The sequence below is a fragment of the Boleophthalmus pectinirostris genome, unplaced genomic scaffold (genome assembly GCF_026225935.1).
Source record: "Boleophthalmus pectinirostris isolate CB_2022bp ecotype Guang Dong unplaced genomic scaffold, ASM2622593v1 HiC_scaffold_19, whole genome shotgun sequence".
NCBI lineage: Eukaryota > Metazoa > Chordata > Actinopteri > Gobiiformes > Gobiidae > Boleophthalmus > Boleophthalmus pectinirostris.
The window spans coordinates 35,599,017-35,621,363 of NW_026571140.1; the positions used below are offsets into that span (position 1 = coordinate 35,599,017).

At 40.5% G+C, this 22,347-nt stretch overlaps 1 protein-coding gene across 1 annotated transcript in view; it reads left to right on the forward strand.

Annotated features, from left to right (window-relative positions):
* Window positions 1-22,347, forward strand: part of dok4 (docking protein 4) — a 154,091-nt gene that overhangs the window by 126,035 nt on the left and 5,709 nt on the right. Inside the window, exons 3-4 of the mRNA XM_020923329.2 lie at window positions 15,143-15,250; window positions 19,661-19,775. Of these exons, the coding sequence (XP_020778988.1) occupies window positions 15,143-15,250; window positions 19,661-19,775 (223 nt within the window). The remainder of the gene's footprint in view (window positions 1-15,142; window positions 15,251-19,660; window positions 19,776-22,347) is intronic.

Consider the following 22,347-nt stretch of genomic DNA (forward strand, 5'->3'; position numbering starts at 1 on the left):
CAAAAGTGTCCCGCATGAGCATTGGAGGACACGACGACGTCAAATGCAGAGTCTGTGCTCAGTGTTTACGGAAGTCGCCTAAACGCTGGGCTTGTCTCCCAAAATACAGTCCAGTTTGTCGTAAAATGGACAGATTACACGTCCACGGCCACTTCGTTTGTATGAATCTTTACCCTCCTTGTATTTGACTCGCAGGCTCTTTATTTTTTGTTTACATTAGAGCAGGATCACCTAGTGCCTCTGCTCAATTTCATTTCTCTCCTGCGAGGTCAGGAATTGGAATACACTAGACCAGGCATGTCCAAACTATGGCCCGGGGCCAAATGCGGCCCTCAGACAAATTTTTCTTGGCCCTCAGGCTTCCAGGTGAATTGGCCCAAATTACCTTGCATCAATTAAAAAATATTTTTTTACTGCAAGTTTTTTGAAAATGTACCTTGATAAAGCTAATATTTAATATTTCGTTTGTGATTTTAAGGATCTTAGCATGAATAAAAACTGGTGGCTCATTCTAACGTATTAAACATGCACACATTTCAATTATTAACTGTATTGAGCACCAGTCTACGGCCCTTGATCGGCCCTCTGCTTTGTCTGTGTTTAGATATGTGGCCCTTGATGAAAAAAGTTTGGACACCCCTGCACTAGACGGTTTACAAAAACCCCGGAAGTGCGAGTTCGGGCACCAGCCAATCAGCGAAGAGCCATACATTCTGTGTTGGCAACGATTCCCAAGATCGAGGATTTAAAGCCAAAACAAAGAGAATGTTTGGTAAATTTTATCAAGGGGAAAGATGTTTTTGCTCTTCTTCCTACGGGATTTGGGAAAAGCTTCATATACCAGTTACCCCGTTAGCGGCGCACCAAATAACACTGATTGGTTAAATGAAAAAAAGTACCCGCCTACTGGCAAGCGAACGAATTCTAACGCTGTGAGGTCAGACGGTTTCTACGAAGTGAAACCGGCTGATGAATCAGGCTGGTCAGGACCGCCTGTAGCTGCGCAATCATTTCAAAAACCTCCCAATTCCGATAAGACCTCTCCAATTTGGCCTGATAACAGCGATCCCCATAAATATTAATAAACTCACTAACCTCGCTTTCCCTCCATTGACCGACGTGTAGGTGGGATGAATGCGACCTGACCGTTCAGACTGAAGTCGCATGTCAAACGATCGGATATGTATCGGTTTTAGGAGCACATATCCAAGTGGCCTGGGTGGAATTTAAAAAAAAATTGGATCTGCGTCGTTCAGACTGTCATTGAAACATCAGATACAGGAGCATAGGGGAAAAAACATCAGATTTGGATCACTTCAGGCTGCAGTCTGAACATAGCCTAATTTATACAAGAGTACAGAATAGTAAATTTAGTAAAATATACAAAAAAATATGGTGATATGTCAATACAACAGTCCATGATATCGATACTGTCACATCACATTAAACGATACGATGTATTGGTACAGTCATCTTTCATTATATCATGGTTCACCTTTCGCGGTCTCGCTGTTTCGCAGATTTTTTGTGTGCAATTTTGCATGTTTTTTTTTTTTTTTTACAGTGTATGAGCATGTATTGTGTTCCTCCTCCTGCGTCCTGATTGGCTAAGGGATTGTAGACCATTGTCAGTCAGTCTCCTCTATGCTGTTTCTCCTGTTCAGTACAGAATGTGTTCAGCTGCCAAATTTACATAAATGTTCGATCTCTAGCAGTGTGATTCTGAAGTGCTGTGCGACTGGGCAATTGCTGCGTTACCCGTGAGGTGCAGAGTTCTCCGTCGGTCTTTTCTCCTGCAGTCACCTCTGAGCCTGTCCCGATCGTGAGTCCTGGTTCAGTTCTGGTTTAGTCCTGATTTACTCCTGTTTTAGTCCTAGTTCAGTCCTGGTTGAGTCCTCCTCTTCAGTCCTGGAATTAGTCCTAGGTTAGTCCTGGGTTAGTCCTGGTTAAGTCTTGGTTCAGTCTGTGGCATATGCAGCACAAAAGTTTGATATAATTTCAGGTTAACGGGCAGGTGCGGTGTTGTACTGCGCGGGTGCAGGTCTCGAAAAATGGACCCGTGCAGGACTCTGCGCTGTCGGGCTCCATTACGGAATAAATTAATCTTCGGTTTGTTACATAAAGAAGGAGGAAAATAACAAACGGACGACAGCAGCAATAATTTTTAAGAAGGATGTAAAAAGGGTTGTAACTGTTTTATCTGAGAAAAGTGTATAAAGTGTGTGGTGAGGGGTTTTGCAGCCTTAAAGGTTGTATGGAGGATTTTTTTTTTACTTTCAAATTGTCAAGGAAAGTTTAAAATACCCTCACAGAGATGCAGCAGCCTTGTAATTATGTTGATTAAAGAAAAAATAATGAAAATTTGTCATCTGTGGACATAGTGAGGGCAGATAAACATCAGCCAATAGAAAACAAGGCTCCCTCATTTTCTATTGGCTGTTAGGTTGTCAATCAAACTCCCTATGTTTCTAGGGTAACTGACTCATCGGCGCGCTGGGATTATTTGGTTTATGCAGCGGTTCTTAGAGGCTTTTTAAAACTGTCGCTTCCTCGCAGTTCGCACAAAGTTTGTCGCGATGTCGGACAAGAATCCACGACCAGTTCGCCGCGAAAGAAAGTCCGTTTTTGAGGTCGCTGAAAGAAGAAGAGAAGAAGGAGAAAAGGAGTAAAGCCAAACACATGATTCTTGGAGATTCCTTCCAGTGATTGCGTGAATGAAGCAGATGAAGGGTCTAAAAACTGACGTGTCGGTCGCTAAATAATTTCTAGACAGGTCACTTCAGTAGTGATTCTGAACACGCACTGGATGTAAACAAACGTGATTTCTAGAGTAAAGAGGTGGGAGGAGGAGATGTTTCTACCGAGGGAGCTGTGGATGAGGAAGGTGGTGTCATGCATGCACAACATTTGAAAAAAGAACTGTTGCTGTATTTCTTTTCCCTTTAAAAAATCCTCTATACAACCTTTAAAACAGATATAATAATTGTAAAATATAAAGTGGATTTCACCTATCACGGGTCATTTTTAGAGTGTAACCCCCGCGATAAACGAGGGACCACTGTATTTCGATATAGACGCTGAGCTATTCGACTGAGCTATTGTCGCCCCATGCATGTTTTTCGGTTTTTCAGCGCAATAAAAACATCTGTAATGAAAAAGCTGCATACTGTGGCTTTACGGATGACTGATCAGCTTCCTCTTAATCGCCCCAAACTCAGCCATCACAGCTGAATTTTCCCGCTGCTATTTCGGGCCTGACTTTGGTCTTTGGTAGAAAACCCAAGGTCGACGCTGAGGGCTGTGTCAGATAATGATGTTGAGTGATCATTTGTGCGTTTGGGCTGCAGCTCTGAGTGAGTTTAGTACCTCTCCATCTCCCCTCTATCCGTCTGACTCAAATGTGCTCTGACTAATGGACCATCAGCCTCCGCACGCCGCTGAATGGGACCGCAAAGCATCATGGGAAACGCCCCAGTGCTCCGGAGGCAGGCAGGCCATCTGGCACCATCACATCGTCACCGAGGGCAAATGTGTTGGGCAAATATTGGTGAGGATTTAAATCGTAAACAGTTTCATTATAGTGGCGAATGTGCGGTGATCGTTCAAATGGGTCTCGAAGTTTTCACGTATTTGTGGTGAGTTATGGAAACAATATTGCGTTGATAATGACGACCGCGGCTTCTACCTTAATGGCTTTTAAATGGGCTCAAAAACAAAATCCTAAAGTCCGAATTTTAGATCGGAAGGCATTGAGAAACAGTAAATGTTCTATATATGAGAGGAAATACATATCTACATTTTGAACACAAACTAACCAGGCTATAATCTGAAATTCGCGACCCTCAGGTGGATCGCAAGAGATTTTTTTTGGGGTCGTCTTGTCACGATCTGCATGTAGGTCTGCAATATACAGTTCTGACACGTGAGGGCGCTAGTGAGTCAGCGAATCCTATCTGCCTGTCCTGATTGAGTGTTCCTGCAGCTAAAGTTGAGAAATGTTTGCTTGGTTGTCCAAAAAGAAAGGGGGATTAATCAGCAAAGGTCAGTGCACTTCAGGATACTTATGGATCTCTTTTGTTGCTGGTTCAGTTTCTGTTTTTCATGTTTTAAAACTTGACTAATACTAATTGTTCAGAGAGACACGATCACTCAGTCAACGATAAAATATCCTCATTAATGTTCAATAATGGTCACCTTTATTTTATAATTTACGAGTTTAATGACTTGGGTCTTGAAGGTTTGTGATTTTTAAATGATGGGTCCCCAGAAAAAAACATTTGGGAAACACTGGTTTAAAGGATTTGTCATTGCCTGGAATGTCCCTAAGTATGACATTAAACAGCTCTACATTACGTTTATTCAATTACAGGTGGTTTTGGAGCTCAAATACCTAGAAAAACAAGCATTCTGACTATGTTTGGGTTCGCCTCTTCACAGATCTGACCTGTAACTTGGTTTGTTTGCTCTCCATGAAGATAGAAAGGTTTAATCTTTCCAAGTAGCTCACCAAGGGATTTTTAAATTATTCATATTGTGCTGAATAAGTCAAATTTGATTGATTAAATGTCTATTACCATTGTACATGTGTCATTTTGATGCCTAACTTTGTACTCTAATAAATGGATAAAGGTTTATGTTTTATTGGCATCTAACATAGATTTTCAAAACTGGGACACTCCTGGTTTGAGGTGGTTGGTAAGAATAAAATTGTGAAACAAGTGCGTAATTAAGGAAAACTTTTCTGCACTCGCCCCAAGTGCAGTCACATTTTCTTTGTGTTTTGGTCATTTTTAAGCAGCTTTTCTGTATTTTACCTAAACCAATGACAGTTTATGCCTCTCTTTACTGTTGACAGGAATCAAATTGGTCAAAAATAGGAACATTTCTTGTATAAAACTGGGACAAATCACTGGTTTTGAATAAATCTGCAGGGACAGGGGAAACAGGGCTCAAAACTGGGACTGTCTCGGGTAAACAGGGACGTCTGGTCACTCTAATCTAACTCTACGTCATCTAAGGCTTGCTGTGACTCTGTGATATACAAAATTTCTTGTGACTGCTAAAACTAGTAGCTCTCTGGCATTTTTGTTTTGTAAAGGTAGCTCACCAGAGGAAAAAGGTTGGAGACCCCTGGTTTAATCCCATAGTGTGAAACATTCCAGACAAAGCAATAACTCATCTCATTGGAGACAAGCATTTGACAGACCTGCTGCTAGAAAAGTTACACAATGCACCTTTAAAGAGGAGGTATTATGCAAAAACAACCTTGTTATAACTTTGTTCCGTCATTAAAACATGCCTTATAAGGTTTTAGAAGTCATCCATGCATGTTTCAATAATTTAGTGATCTCTCCCGTGACAATTCTCGACAATTCTCCATAAATATACAAAAGCTGGATACAAAACTGTACGCAACAACTTGACAAACCTGATGCGATGTGCAGTGGTTTCATTTGTGTGTGCGATAGTGCTCTGAAGGGGGAGTGACTTAGTGCATTGAGCAGAGAGACGGGGGACTCAGAGCGCCAAAAACCAAGTTATAAAACATATATGTTGTTTTTGGCAAATGCAGCATTTTTCAAAACAATAAAAGGAAACACGGTGACCTCAATAAGACATGTGTGAGTTGTGTGGTCCTCTGTTGCATTTATTTATTTTATTTTAATTATTTTACTTATTTATTGCTGTTTTATGATTTTTTTATGTTTTTTGCTTTTATTTTGCTTTTATTGGTTTTATTATTTTAGGACTAGTATGATTTGTTGTCTTTATTTTATGATCTCAGTGCAGCACTTTGGAAACTGCTTTGTTTGTAAAATGTGCTATAGAAATAAAGTGGATTTGGATAGAAATAAAATACCCCCTCTTTAACCCTGAAGGCCTTTGCTGTTAAACTCGTAATGTTTACTCGTAACTCGTAATGCAGTGTTTTGACCTGGTTTGTGGTTAATATCTCTGTAATTTCGGGAACAACTTGGAACAACTGGAACAAAATCTGGCAAGAAGTTCCATCTCTTCTTTACCAGCACGATTTAAATATCCTTAAAAGTCATCAATCCAAAAGAGTCATAGTCTGTTAAAATATAAAATATATCTTTAAAAATAACACACCAAAAACCAAAAACTGTGAATCACCCGTATCGTTAATTAGACAGGCCCCTGTTCTCCATCTAAAATTCATTATTATTCACATTTCATGGCCCCTCATTTTTGATATTAAACTCTCATTTTGTCAAATTTCTGGGAAAACCTAATATTTTCTGAAATCTTTTTTTCTTTTCTTTTTTTTTTATAGAGCACTTTACAACAACACAATAATAAAATATAACACTGACACAGAAGGTCCAATCCACTTTATTTGTTGCACATTTCATAAACAGGAGCTGCACCGAGACAGATAAAAACAAAATACTAAGCCTAGTAGTAAAAAGACAAAAATGAATAAATTCTCAGTTGAGTAAGTAGTTCTAAAAGAGTAAAACCAGTCAAAAAATAAGAGCAGAATAAATAAATAAATAAATAAATAAAAGTATTCAAAATTAAATAAAAACACAGAAGATCACGCAACATTAAAAAACATGTTATAATCTTGTTATCTGCTCAGAAACAGACCTGGAGTTGTGTTTTGTTTCATTCACGCATGTTTGAGTAACTGAGTTTATTAGTCTGTCTACATCTCCAAAGCTCAAAATGCTCTGTTCTACTTTGTGATGTCATGAAGTGGTAGTTTTCAAGTCAACAGCTCCTTTTACCTTTTGTTTAATAGCGGAGGGAAATTACAGGGCTGAACTTATCCAAATTATTCCAGTGCATAGATATAGAACGGTAGATCTCGCATTGATTACTGCTCTTTATTGGAACTTCAACGAAGCCGCCATCTTGGTACAGGGTAATGCTGCTTCAGATGAATGAACTCAAACGGGGACAAGGCGATATCAGTGTTTACCACAGTTTCTTTATAAAAACCAGTAGATATCATTGTTTTGACAAGCTGGTAAGACTTTTAAGAATTTATGTTATGACTAAGCAATGGAAATAACTGAGGTTGCCTTACAAAAAAGGGTTGGGCAGTATCAAAATTTTGATACTGTTAAACCTTCTCAGGATTTTATCAGGGTATACGATATTACCGTATTACCAAAATGCTTTAGTATGACTTTAGTAAACTAAGAAGCCACAACACTATACGATCTGTGCGTGTAAGTGACATATAATCTCTGAAAAGTTTCACATGAACCATCTCCAACGCGATACATGCAGAACAGGCTCACCATCAGCAGAACACCCCTCTGTCACAGAAAGAACACTCATATTCCACTGAGTCGTGTCCTTTAGTCCGACAGATTCTAAAAAAAAAAAAAGGAAAGAGCTGTTTTTATCAGCACTTTATAGTTTATGCAAATGAGCCATGTGGTTTTAAGTTTTGTTCCTGTAAACAAATCTGCACCTGAAGCCAAAATGCTGCCAAATTTTTATTTTTTTTTGGGACCAACTCACTTGCAGCTGGACTTGCCATCTTGTCTTGGTCTCCCTTATGAGCATCACTTAACAACGGAACGAAACTAACTGAACGTCATCTCCCCACGCAGTTAAAAGAAACATTATAGACACTATTAGTTTTAAATCATGACAGCATTAAACTGAAAATACAACCACACATTCATTTATGCTGAGCAAACAAATTTAGGTATCAGTAAATTATAATATTGTATTAAGTCCTTACACGCTGCAGATTTTTTTAATGATGGTGATGAAACTGATACTGTTTCTACTTTCTAATACCGCGGGATACTGTAATACCGTATTACCGCCCAACCCTAACCTCTAAAATAAAAGCAATGCGGCTTTACTCCATGCATGAGGTAAAATTATAAAATATGTTTATTTTGTAATTCCAAAAGAGCTTAAAGGGCCGGTCAGAGTCAACCAAAGGGTCGTATGTGGCACAGGAGCCGGACAATGCCCAGGTCTATCTAAGCCCATGGAACCTCTGTACCAAGATGGCAGCTGTATTAACACATGCCAAGAGGCTGAACATGAGATCTACCGTTCTATATCTATGATTCCAGTGAAGGTGTATGGAGTTTAAAACACAATAAAGCACTTCCTGTATTACCACATGACATCACAAGGGGGAATAGAGTGTTTTTCAGTTTGAGAGGAGAACTCCTACACCTAAATATGCAGGGTTTGTGTGTTGAACATGTGTGAGTGAAACAAAGCACAGCTCCAGGTCTATTTTTTTATGAAGTAATATTATAAAATAGCTCAGAAAATGGCGTAATATGAGCCTTTTAAAACCCAAAAGACCAAAGTGCTTTACAGATTGTAGGGACATCACCCTAGATGATCAAATATAAAAAATTACCGTAGATAGATACATATAAATCCAGGTATTGAGCATTGAGTCGTCCAGCTGACCTATAATTGTCATTTAACACAGAACCCATTTGCATTATCGTATTGTAATCCGTCAGACGGAGACGACAGGTTGGTCAGATTTCAGATTAGCATTTTAATGGGCTGCCCCTGTCGTAATGAGCGGTAGACCCTGTACACGAGAGACAGGGTCAAACGCCGGGGGCCACCTGTCTCTGTGTGAGGTGACTGCAGAGCCTAATTCAATTGCACTGCCTCATAGTCAAATCCACATCCTCCTGATATAATGATGCCTTTAGGGTCTGTAAAACACATGCACACTGAGACAAAAGCACAACCGAAGTTTCACCACCACACTGTATTCGTTTTAATTAAACCCACAGTATGTTTTAACATTTTAGCTCCAAAATAACAGTTTATTATTCTTCTTCTTATTTTAATTCTGTTTATTGCACTGAAAAGGCTAGAAAAACACACAGTATGTAAGTATTGTAGCCTGCGGACAGTTGGGTAGCCTGTCGGAGTTGGATCTTGTCGGAGTTGGATCTTGAGCAAGTTTTGGACAGGACTATCTTACCTGGAGGATTTTACCGACTGTGCAGAGTTTGGGCTGATGGAGGAAACCAAAGTGCCCGCAGGAAACCCACATAGACACACGGAGAAACTTGCGAACTCTGCACAGAAAGACCCAAGAGGCAAACCTGGAAACCTCTTGCTGTGAGGCGAGAACACTGTGCCACCACACCATTAACTCTCCTCTGTATTGTTTCGTGCTCCTTCTCGCTCTCTCTCCTCTCAGATTTTCTCACTCTCCCTCCCCCCCTCTCTGCTCTGTTTTGATGGTTGTTGTGGCGCTATTGTGACTCCATGATATTGCCGTGGGCTGAGATTACACAGGTCTGAAGCAGGAGGCATGTTCAGGAGATAAAGCTCTCACCTCCTGTGCTCCTCTGGCCTCAGGCAAAGTCACATCCACAAACACCCACTCCTCCACCAGGGATCGGAGAATCTGCGAATCCTAATCATACTAGGATTTCGGTGGAGGTGTAGTAATTACTGTTATCGACATTTCAAAATTTTGCCGTTTTGGTTCTGAAGATTTCCCATCAGAAAGCCGAATGAGCCTCATTTGAGTCTCTCGGTTGGGTTTCAAAGTTGAAATCCAGTTGGTTTAAACCTCAAAAGGACACTCTCTGATCTGAAATGGTCACTACCTAAACCCCAGCACTTATATTCAATCATGAGTCAGTGCTAGTGCAGCCTCCGCAGCTCAGTGAGTGTGTTATAACCATAGACTCTATAAAAAAAATGGTCTAAGCAAGTGTGATGTCAGTGAGGCTCACAATTCTCACGGTTACAGGAGTGAATTTGGAGTAAGACTCTGTGTTATGAATAGGATTTTTTTGACGGACAAAATAGCGGAAAAAAATAAATAAATCAGGATCATGATGTAGAGCGGGTTAATACGAACATTTTAAGACCAAAATGATGAGGCTCACTGCTGCAGTTACAGAGAGAGGGGCGACAAGATCCAAATGTAAGTCAACTGGAGCCAGAGTCAAAAGGACCTCCTGGCGAACTTCCTGTTTGGCACTCGGCGGGTAGTGCGTTAGCTATGTCCACTCATATCTAAAGTCCATGGTTACAACCTGTTCCCGGAGGTGGAACGAAGTAACATAGACAATAAATAGTAAATAATAGGTGACTCTTTAATTAACGAGCAGAAAGTAAAGTATACAATAAACTCAAAAGTAGGCTAAATCAAAATCAATTTACAAATACCAATCACAGCAAGCATAGGCCACTAGTGACCTCTTACAAAACGGCAAGTCCAAAGAGACCATAGACCAAATAGGAGGTTTTCCAGGAGGCTCTTCCGTCTCCTCCAATTCACTTACATTTGGATCTTGTCGGCCGTCTCTCTGTAGCTACAGCAGTGAGCCTCGTCATTTTGGTCTTAAAATGTTTGTATTAACCCGCTCTACATGATCCTGTTTTGTTTTGTTTTTTTGCGATTTTGTCTGTCAAAAAAAATCCTATTCATAACATAGAAATGAGCCTCATTTGAGCGGCGCTGAACACTATGGGTGACGTCATATTCGCTTAGTCGACTTATTTTATACAGTCTATGAAAGAGACACAACCCAGACTGTTCGCAGTGATCCAGCCACCCAGACTGGCAGGTACTCGGCACTTTTATGAAGGGCGGCACTGGCAGGTGGAAGCCACGGGGACTGGTGGTGCAGTAGTCCAATACGTTAATCACCAGACGTGGTACCAAAGCCAACCCAAGCGAGGCGAGGAAAAGGGGTCCACCAATCTGGAGTTGGGTTCACCGCTCGCAGATTTGCATTTGAGGAATAGAAGGCATGAGTGGACACCAGAGGGAGTGCAAGGCAGGCAGATCTAGGCCAAGCACCTTAACAAGTGAATCATGGAGGTTCTGAGCTTTCACATGAGGCCTGTCCATATACTGAGAATAAGAAAAGTCGTACGTGTCCTCAGTCTGCGGGATTAGGCTCTGGCAACCCAAGTTCAGTTGTGATTGTTTGTAAATGTTAAAATCATAAGAGCACAGGCTACACACTGTTCCTTTAAAGGTCCTACATTACACAAAATCGACTCTTGTGAGCTTTAAGACATGTTATATTGTGTTATCTTCTCAAAAACATACTCGGAGTTGTGTTTTGCTTTTATTATGAGTCTGTCTACATGTCCAGAGCTCAAAATGCTCTGTTGAAGTTTTAGTTTTCAAGTTAACAACTACCTTTTACATTTAGTTTAGCGGAAATGGTCAATTCCAGGTCTGAAATCATCCAAATGATTCTAGTGACGGTGCATGAAGTTTAAAAACACAGTGGTGCACTTCATGTATTACCACATGACGTCACAAGGTGGAACTGAGTGTTTTGAGTTTAACTTAATATGGAGGGTTTATGTTATGCATTTATATTAACTAGAAATGTAACAATATCAAAACACCTCAATACAACATTTTCACGATATGCATCTCACAGTTCGATATTTATTGCGATATTTTCAAGCTACTTTTTCCTTTTAAAAGCTTTGGAAAAGCCTTGAGAAGCCTTTATTACTGTTATAATTAGAATTAAGATTTAAAAGTGCTTAATAACAGTTATTTCTTCATGTAGTCTGCACTGACAACACTAAAGGATCATGGTAAATGTAGTTCCCACTGTTTTTTTGTTTTTGTTTTTTTAGCAATTGCTGCACCACGGCAAGACAAGGCAAGTTAATTTGTACAACATAATTCATACATGATGTAATTCAAAGTGCTTTAGAATAAGAAACACATTACAATCACAAAGATCCACATTAAAATCACCATAACTATGAATTTAAGCAAAGCAACCTGACCCACAACATGATTGTGAGACTTTAGACGATACAATATCACGATATTTCGGTTATTGTTACATTTCTAGTATTAAACATGTGTGAATGAAACAAAACAAAACACAACTTCAGGTCTGTTGTTGATGAGAAAACATTATATTGGCCTTTTAAGATTGTATCCATGGAGAAGTGTCCAGTTATTTCCAGTCCCCGTAAAAGCTGAAACCTGAAGGACACATGGTCACGGCCAGAGCTCTGTTGTGTTTTATTTTTAATGTTAAATCCAATCTCCAGTGAGCGTTTCCCAGAAGGCTGCACTGAAATGAGCTGAACCAAGTGAACCTCTCAGAAAAGGTTTAGAAAGAAACAAGTGAATAAGAGTCCTATTGAAAACTCCAGCAGATTTTGATTGGTTACATGAACATACTGTAGTGTTGCTATTGGCCTTGACATTAGCAACTTAGAGTCTTTTTAATACAATACAGTAAGAGATGTGTTTACATTGATATTACGCTCATCACAAACTGACCTGGAGTTGTGTTTCGTTTCATTCACACAAATTTAACACACAAATCCTGCATATTTAGGCCGAGTCTAAACCAGGACTGATCTCAGGACAAAAACAGGACTAAACCAGGTCTAAACCAGGACTAAACCAGGACTGAACCAAGGACTAAAACAGGACTAAAACACGTCTAAACCAGAACTGAACCAGGTCTAAACCAGGACTAAACCGGTTTCAGTCCTGTTCTCAGTTCCGGTCTCAGTCCCGGTATGGTCCCTGTCCCAGTCCCAGTCTCTGTCCGGGTCTGGTCCTGGTTTCAGTCCCGGTCTGGTCTCTGTCTCGGTCCCGGTCTCCGTCCTGGTCTGGTTCCGGTCTGGTCCCGGTCTCAGTCCCGATCACCCAACAGTCTACGCGGGCGCACCTCCAGTTCTGTCCCAGCACTTAGTCCTGGCTCAGTCCTGGTATAGACCTGGTTTAGAGCCTGGTTTAGACCTGGTTTAGTCCAGTTTTAGACCTGGTTCAGTCCTGGTTTAGACATGATTTAGACATGATTTAGTCCTGGTTTAGTACTGTTTTAGTTCTGTTTTAGGTCTGATTTAGTCCCGGTTTAGACCTGGTTTAGACCTGGTTTAGTCCTGTTTTAATCCTGTTTTAGTCCTGGTTCAGTCCTGGTTTAGACCTGGTTTAGTCCTGTTTTAATCCTGTTTTGTTCCTGGTTCAGTCCTGGTTTAGACCTGGTTTAGTCCTGTTTTAGTCCTGTTTTCATCCTGGTTCAGTCCGAATTGTTATCCGTTTTTTCATTTGGTTTTGGAGACAAATAACGTAGACAATTTTTTTTTTACTTTTTTTTTTTTTTTAACATTTTCTTATTTTTGGTTTAAATTTGAGAAAAACAAATAAACGAATGATACACGGATTCTTCACACTTTTCTAACGGAGCATTTGTCATCTGTCTGTTATTTCTTGCCCCACAACATGTTATTAAATTTATCTGTCTCCATGGAGATCAAGTAACAGGTTAGATCTGTGGAGAGGCAACACCTAAACTTGAATAAATCCACGACAGATAAGTTTATTGCAATACTGTGGACCATCCCAGGCAAATCGATTGGCAGTCTTCACGGAGACAAGCGGGTGGCCGACCCCCAGCAGAAAAGTTACACAGTGCACCTTTAAATCTTTGTACGCTTTGAAGACAGCGCACCGTTTAGTTTTTTCTGCTCTGTCCCTTTAAACTGCACTTATCTCCTCTGAGTGCTCTGTCTGTGGAGCCCTGATTATTTGACATCGTGGTGAACGGAGGAAACATTGGGCTGATAGGAGAGAAGGAGGAGGAGGACGGGGAGGAAGACAAGGAGGAGCCGAGGAGGAAGAGGAGAGATAGTGCAGATGAAAGCACTGGTGATATGAAGGATTTGCTAAACTGGAGAGAAGAGTTTATAATGGAAAGTTAGTGGCTTAAGAGAATTCAATGGAAAAACATGGGGAGAATATGAAATGTCACAGATTAACAGTTAGTTTGGTTTCTAATGACTTGTTTTGGGCAAATCTCCTCTTGGATCTAGTTTTATATTTTAGATTTTATATTATTTGTACTAATTATTTTGTGTTGCACATTCTTGGTTTGTGAATTTTCTGGCAATAAACTTGTTTTTCTGATTCTGATTATGTTTGCATTCACACAAGTCCTAATGTAGATTTGGTTTAATTCGGTTTTATTCCTGGTTTAGTCTTTAGTGAACATGTGCTCTAACCACTGAGCCGCTGTATAAAGCAAATATACAAAACAAAACTGACACAGACTGATCATTGCTGTGGGGTTCTTTCCCAGTGATGTGGTGGGGATTTGTTACATGTGGGTACACAACAAAAAAACAAAACAAAACAAAAAACAAAAAAAACTCACTTTTCAGTACAAACATCAAGCACCAGGCAATTTTTCCTCAAAATGTTGCAGAATCATTTTATTGTTATTAACGTTGTTCATAATCACCTACAGAACATAAATCAACACGTGCCCAGGACTGAACCAGGTTTGAACCAGGACTAAACCAGGACTAAATCAGGACTACACCAGGACTACACCAGGACACCAGGACTGAACCAGGACTGAACCAGGACTAAACCAGGACTACACCAGAACTAAACCAGAACCAGAACTAAACCAGGACTACACCAGGACTACACCAGGACTACACCAGGACTGAACCAGGACTGAACCAGGACTAAACCAGGACTACACCAGAACTACACCAGGACTACACCAGGACTAAATCAGAACTAAACCAGGACTAAACCAGGACTACACCAGGACTACACCATAACTGAACCAGAACTAAACCAGGACTACACCAGGGCTACACCAGGACTAAATCAGAACTAAACCAGGACTGAACCAGGACTAAACCAGGACTACACCAGGACTGAACCAGGACTAAACCACGACTAAACAAGGACTAAACCTGGACTAAACCAGGACTCTGCGGAGCTCTGTGCCGGTCCTTTCTCCTGCGGTCACCCAAAGGTCCAAGCGGGCGCATCTGCATCAGTCCGGGCCCGTCCCGACACTCCTGGTTCAGTCCTGGTTCAGTCCTGGTTCAGTCCTGGTTCAGTCCTGGTTTAGTCCTGGTTCCTCATGTCTCAGGTCACTATAGGACAGTAGTGCAAATATCATGAGCCTGTGCAGTTTTTTTCACCATTACCAAAGCTCCGGTTTGACATTTAAGTTATAGCTATTTTATATTTGTTATTTTTTTATATCTCACGTCGGGAGAAGTGGGTGAACGCTGCGCCCCCACGTACCCCGCCCACTACACCCCTGTCCTTTCCACTTTTTTCCGCAGAATCAGTCCGGCACAGTTGCATAACAGATTTTAAATACGTTCCTTCTTTGCGTTTCAGATCTATCGCCGCTGTTGGCTGGTGTTTAAGAAGTCTTCGAGTAAAGGCCCTCGTCGTCTGGAGAAATATCCTGATGAGAAATCGGCCTACATCAGAGCCTGTCCCAAGGTCTGCCCCCCCACACACACACACTCTCTCCCACACAAACACACACATACACACACACAAACACATACCCTTCGGCCAAAACTCTGTCGCTACAAAACACTTTCCTTTCAAAAGTTCACTGTGTGTGACCTTGATGTCTTAGTCCTTGACATTTTTTTACTTTTCTGTTTCTCTGGGAGCTGCTGAGAAAAAAACAACACATTTCAAAACAAGAAAGAAACTACAGAGCAATATAGTGACAAGCCCGTGTACCCTTTGTGCTTTGGTAATAAGACTGAAGAATAAATGTAGAGAGGTGCAGCAGGTAGGGCATCTGATGTAAAACTGGTGCTAATATTACTATGAAAAATGAAGTGCTTGGTTCAGCCCTGAAGAGAAAAGCAGAAAGAAACAATCACTATTAGGCTAAATTAAAAGGAAATATGGACTTAGTGACATTGTTGCATAGAGGTTAATTAGGGCAGAGTCCTGGACACGGGCAAACAGTTGCTGAAACAGGCGGGTTTTAACGTTCTGGAATTTTACGGGCGGGTAGTGATTACACACGGGCGGGTAAGGACTTAAATCGGGACTAAACCAGGACTACACCAGAACTAATCTTAGACTTAAGAGAGAGAGAGAACCCCGAGTCCGTGGAGCAGGGTGTCCGCAAAGTGCGATCGGGTGACGGCTGCGCTGCTTTCACCTGCGGTCACCTGATCAGCGACATGGATGCACCTCCGAGCTCGTCCTGACACTGAGTCCCAGTTTAGTCCTGTTTTAGTCCTGTTGTAGTCCTAGTTTAGTCCTGGTTTAGTTCTGGAATCAGTCCTAGATTTGTCCTGGGTTAGTCCTGGTTTAGTTCTGATTTAGTCCTGTTTTAGTCGTGTTGTAGTCCTAGTTTAGTCCTGGTTTAGTTCTGGAATCGGTCCTAGATTTGTCCTGGGTTACTCCTGGTTTAGTCCTGGTTTAGTCCTGTTTTAGTCCTGTTTTAGTACTAGTTTAGTCATGGTTTAGTTCTGGAATCAGTCCTAGATTAGTCCTGGTTTAGTCCTGTTGTAGTCCTGTTGTAGTCCTAATTTAGTCCTGGAATCAGTCCTAGATTAGTCCTGGTTTAGTCCTGTTTTAGTCCTAGTTTAGTCCTGGTTTAGTTTTGGAATCAGTCCTAGATTAGTCCTAGATTAGTCCTGGGTTAGTCCTGGTTCAGTTCTGTTTTAGTCCTGTTGTAGTCCTAGTTTAGTCCTGGTTTAGTTCTGGAATCAGTCCTAGATTAGTCCTGGGTTAGTCCTGGTTTAGTCCTGGTTCAGTCGTGGCATGTGCAGTGGAAAAGTCCGGCATCTCGATCTATGTTTCTTCTGCTCAGTAAATAAAGTCTGTGAAGTGATAACAGCCGAGTCGCGTCTGTGAATTCATGTTCGTACTGAAAAAAGTGTAACCATTTCATTTAATTTCGTGATTGTAATTCTTGAAGTCGTAACTTTTCAATCCATATTCTGATGGATGCTTCAGTTAGAATTCTTGTAATGTGTGTGTGATTTATCACGAGCACAGGCGGGTAACGGGTGGAATGTTAACGGGTCCAGGCGGGTGCAGGTTTACCTTTGATAAAATGACAGGTTAACGGGCGGGTGTGGTCCCGTGCAGGACTCTGCGCTAGAGATGTAACAATAACCGAAATATGGTGATATTGTATCGTCAAAAGTTTCACAATATATTGAATTACAAGTTTCTTTGCTTAAATGCATGGTTTTATAGAAGCAACATCTTAGGTTATGTTTACCCGCAAACAAATCACCGTATCGGAAACTATTTGTGTCCAGACATGTCGTTTCTGTGTCCGCAAGCCTTCCCTATTCACACAGCTTTACGCATATTTGTTTACGTTTTACAGAAATTAAACTTAAAACCACATGGCTAATTTATATAAACTGAGCGCTCAAAAAACAGCTCGCTATTGTGCGCTGATGCGGTTCAGCTTCTGTTGGACTAAAAAAGGACACAGCTCAGTGGAATATATGTGTGTTCTTTCTGTGACAGAGGGGTGTTCTGCTGATGGTGAGTCTGTTCAGTGTAAATAGTTCTAGCTCCACTGTTTCCCATTTGCCGATGGTTTCTTTTAACATGTGTTCATCATCACATGACATCTCATTTTCCAAGGTTCACAGTGTAAATTAAATGCACTGAACCTGCACTGGAAATTAGCACTGGTGCTCATGGTACAATAAATAAATAATAAATAAATAAATAAAATAAATAAGGATGCAACTAGAGCTCCTACGTCAGTGTATCAGCGTTTTCAAGCGTCTACGCAGTGTCAGATCAGATCTGTTCTCAGGTGTATTCATGGAAGCTGGCGGCACCAGATCGTTCCGTCTCTGGAGCCCTTTTCCCTCGGATTAGTGCAGACGAACACTGCATCCACGACGAAAACGACTCGAATATGTACTAGTGTGGACGGGGCCTTATAAACATAGGAAACTACATATCCCATGATTCATTTCAGTGCAAACAACACGAAGAAATATGTTTTTGACTTGAATTCTTGCGATTATGACGGAAATAATTCACACCAAAATCTTGTCAAGGTATTTTAAAAGCAAAAAAGTGTCCTAGAGTGTCCAAAATGTCCAAAATATAGCAATAAATATCGAACCGTGAGATGTATATTGTGATAATATCGTACCGAGAGATTAAAATATTGTTACATCCCTAAGGTTAGCACTTCTTACTCATAGGGAGAGTTCCTTGCTATCTTTTTTTCTAGAATTTATTATGACCTTTTATATTTTTTATTCGTTATTATTACATTATATTGTGATGTGTGAGCTCCTGTGTGCAAATAATTTCCCTCGTGGATCAATAAAGGTTGTCTAAGTCTAAGTCTAATTCCCAGATGAGCAGTTTGCAGGAAAACAAAGAAGCACATTTCCTACAGAGAGGCATTAAAGTGTCCCTCACTTCAGCCATGCATCTATCTCTCCATTTTCTTTTTATTCTAGCCGATAGAAGTTGGCGATGCTGAATGTTTATGTTTAAGATAAGGATGTACTGATACGGCTTTTTAGGCTCTTCCAATATCAATACTTTGGCTTTATGTAGCTGCTGATTTCCAATATTCATCCATCCGTTCATCCATTTTCTTCCGCTTTATCCAGGGCTGGGTCGTAGGGGGCAGCAGTTTAAGCAGGGACTCCCAGGCTTCCTTCACCCCGGACACTTCCTCCAGCCATATCCAATGCCAGTGTAGTGACGTAAAGTGGTTCTTATTTCCTTAAAACACAGTTAACTTATTACATTGTGTTATGAAACTGTTATTGTTTCTTCAGATCACCACTGAACAGCTTCGTATGAAGGTGACACCGATACTCAGCCCAGCAAATATTTCAGTCGATATTCGATACCAGTATCAGTATCGGTGCATCCCTAATTTAAGACATGTCAGGATCGTAATGCGCAATGTATAAATGTAGCCATATTGTAATTCTGAGTTAATTAAATTTAATGTTGTGTCAAAATAGAGCCATAGTTCTTAGTTTCCTCTCTTTCTTTCTCTCTTTCTTTTTCTCTTTCTTTTTCTCTCTTTCGCTCTCTGTTTCTCTCACTCTCTTTCTTCCTGTCTTTCTCTCTCTTTCTCTCTCTCTCTCACTGTCTCTCTCTCTCTTTCTTTTTCTTTCTTTCTCTTTCTTTTTTCTCTCTTTTCTCTCTCTCTCTGACTCTTTCTCCCTCTCTCTCATTCTCACTCTCTCTCCTTCTCTCTCTCTCTCTCTTTCTCACTCTTTCTCTTTCTTTCCTCTCTGTCTCTGTCTCTTCCTTTCTCTCTCTCTCCCTCTCTCTCTCTCTCTCTCTCTCTCTCTGTCTCTTTCTCTCTCATTCTTTCTCTCTGTTCCTCCTCTCTCTCCCTCTCTCTTCTCTCTCTTCTCTCTCTCTCTCTCTCTCTCATTCTTTCTCTGTCTCTCTCTCTCTCTTCCTCCTCTCTCTCCCTCTGTCTCTTTCTCTCTCATTCTTTCTCTCTCTGTCTCTCTCTCTCTCTCTCTCTCCTCTCTCTTTCTTCTCTCTCTCTCTCTTTCTCTCTCATTCTTTCTCTTCTCTCTCTCTTCCTCCTCTCTCTCCCTCTGTCTCTGTCTTTCCTCTCTCTCTCTCATTCTTTCTCTCTCTCTCTCCCTCCTGGGACACAGGAGCTGGTGTTTGTGACTGTCATCTGTATCTGTAACTTGTTGTTTCTGTCTAGATTTACATTTCTGTTTCTGTCCAGCAGCAACAGCAGCTTGTGTAAAATAGTTATTGTGTTTTTAAAAAGAGACACATGGAACTATACCTGTATACATCTATACATCGAGAAACATTTGTCCCAGCATTGTTCCACCGTCTCACTCTGATTACACTAAAAGGCAGAGGGAGCTGACTCATGTTTCTCCCGTGTGTGTTTTCCAGGTGACAGAAATCAGTAATGTCAAAAATGTGACGCGGTTGCCGAGGGATACCAAGAGACAGGCCGTAGCCATCGTTTTCACAGACGACACCTCGAGGACCTTCACCTGTGAATCTGGTAAGAGCCTGGGTTTCATAGCAACAAGAACTATATTTTAGCCTTTAGACGTCCTATATTACACAAAAATGACTCTTGTGAGCTTTAAGACATGTTATAATGTTGTTACCTCCTCATAAACAAACCTGGAGTGTGTTTGTTTTATTCACAAATGTTTGAGTAAACCTTTATTACCACTCTGTCTGCATCTCCAAAGCTCAAAATGCTCTGTTCCACCGTGTGATGTCATGTGTTGGTAGTTTTCATGTTAACAGCTACCTTTTACTTTTTGTTTAGTTGAAATTGGCAAATCCAGGGCTGAAATTATCCAAATGATTCTAGTGAAGGTGCATTTAGTTTACAAACACACTGGAAGACTTCCTGTATTACCGTGTGACAACAAAGTGGAACAGAGTGTTTTCAGTTTGAGAAAAAAAAACACAGTCTAAATCTGCAGGGTTCATGTGTTAAATGTGTGTGAATGAAACAAAACACAACTCCAGGCATGTTTGTGATGAGTAAACAATATTATAACATAGATCAGAGAATAGCATAACATGGACCCTTAAATTTAAAACATTTAAAGGAACATTATGTAACTTTCTGAAAGTGGCACGTCACAATTCCATGGAAAGAGAAATGTTTAGAATCTTTATTACCGTATTTTTCAGACTATAAGTCCATCCAGAGTATAAGTCGCACCAGCCAAAAAATGCATAATGAAGAAAAAAAACTTATATAAGTTACACTTCCTGTGGGAAATTTATTTTATGAAATCAGAGACCAGGAACCGACATTTCATCTGGAAAGTCAAGAGCAGAGAACAACAGACTGTTAATGTCACATATGAACAGTTCTTCAGATAAACTATAACATAAAAAGTTTACCAAACTCTCCATCTCACTCCAAATCACTTAATCCATTCAATTCTTCATCCTCGGTGTCACTTCTGAGTAACTCCGCGACCTCTGGAGGTAAAGCATAGATCAAAGCTGTAAACGGAGCGTCACTTCTTCTGTGTAGCTGTCGTCAGACTCAGCATCAGTTCTAGTTAAAATTATTCTGGCCTTTCTGAATCCCGACAGGATGGTTTTGGTGTCACTGAAGTCCAGGTTTTGTCGATCCATCCAATGACTTCAGGAAATTCGCATGGTGCACCCTCCCGATTCCCATAAAGCTGTGTTCTTCATCCCCGCTTTCTGCCGGTCCCTCACAAGTTTCTCGCTCACTCCAAACTTTCTTTCTGCTGCTCGATTACTGTTTTCGGCTGAATATTTCACTACTTGCAGCAGCTCTTTCTGCAGGAGACATGCGCAGTAGAGTGACGTGACAGTGGTGCAGGAGTAACAGGAGCAGCAGATACTGACACACAAGCCTAGAGCCTCTCACGACTGTCAGTGTGAAAATTTTAATATACAAGTCGCTCCAGAGTACGAGTCACAGGAAACACCCAAACCATGAAAAAAGTGTGACTTATAATCCGAAAAATATGGTAGTTTGTTATAAAAAATAAACATGACATGCTAAAAACATTCTATATTAGTGTATTTTTTGTCTAGAGTCGCAGTATGTAACTTTTTAATCTCACTAGTCACTTTATACACTGTAATATTGCTTGTGTATTTGTGTAATTTATCATGATCAGAAGCAAAATTGTAACAATAGTAATGCACAGTGATATAATTAACTTCTGACTGGCTTGAAAATTGTAACAACAAAAGACAGTGCCGCTTGATTCTAAACATATTTATATTGTAAATTATAAGACATAATGAAATTCTTGGAGCAGCTTGAGTGCAAAAACTGTTATTAATCACAGTGTTGTATTGATGTAAATGTCCTGTGAGCTAATACATTCCTAAGAGTATTGACGAACGGTAGAATACACACGAACTGCACCTGCTCCATGTGTCACAGGATACATGCTCTAATATAACACTGTGCTTCTCAAACTGGGGACCTCAAAGATACTGCAAAGGTTGCCTGGACAACAAGCATATAAAAGAAATTCAGTTTAACATAAATGTTGCATGTACTTGTAGTACTTTATAGGTACATTGTGTAACTTTTCTGGTGGAGGGTCCGTGAATTCAAATTTTTCATGGAGGTTATCGATGTTATTGCTTTGTCTAGAATGTTGCACAGTACAGTATTAAACCTTTTTATCAGAGGTTGGGACTCGAGTCAGACTTGAGTCACTGTTTATCAGGACTTGAGACTTGACTTGATAAAATAGACCAAGACTTGGGACTCGACTTGGACTTGAGCCCTGTGCCTTGAGAAGATTTTCTATTCTGAATGTAATGAGTCGCACTAAGATCTTGACTAGTCATGACTTGGACTCGAGTCAGACTTGAGTCACTATTTTTAGGACCTGAGAATTGACTTGATAAAATAGACAAAGACTTGGGACCTGACTTGGACTTGAGAGGACTTGACGCTTAGTCTAGTTGACAACTGTTATTAAGCATTAAATCTTAACTCTTTCTTTTCTGACGGAAATAATTTGCCCTCTTGTCAAGACATTTAAAAAGGAAAAACATTGCATTTCTACAACTCTTATATAAATACTCATATATAAAAATACCATGAC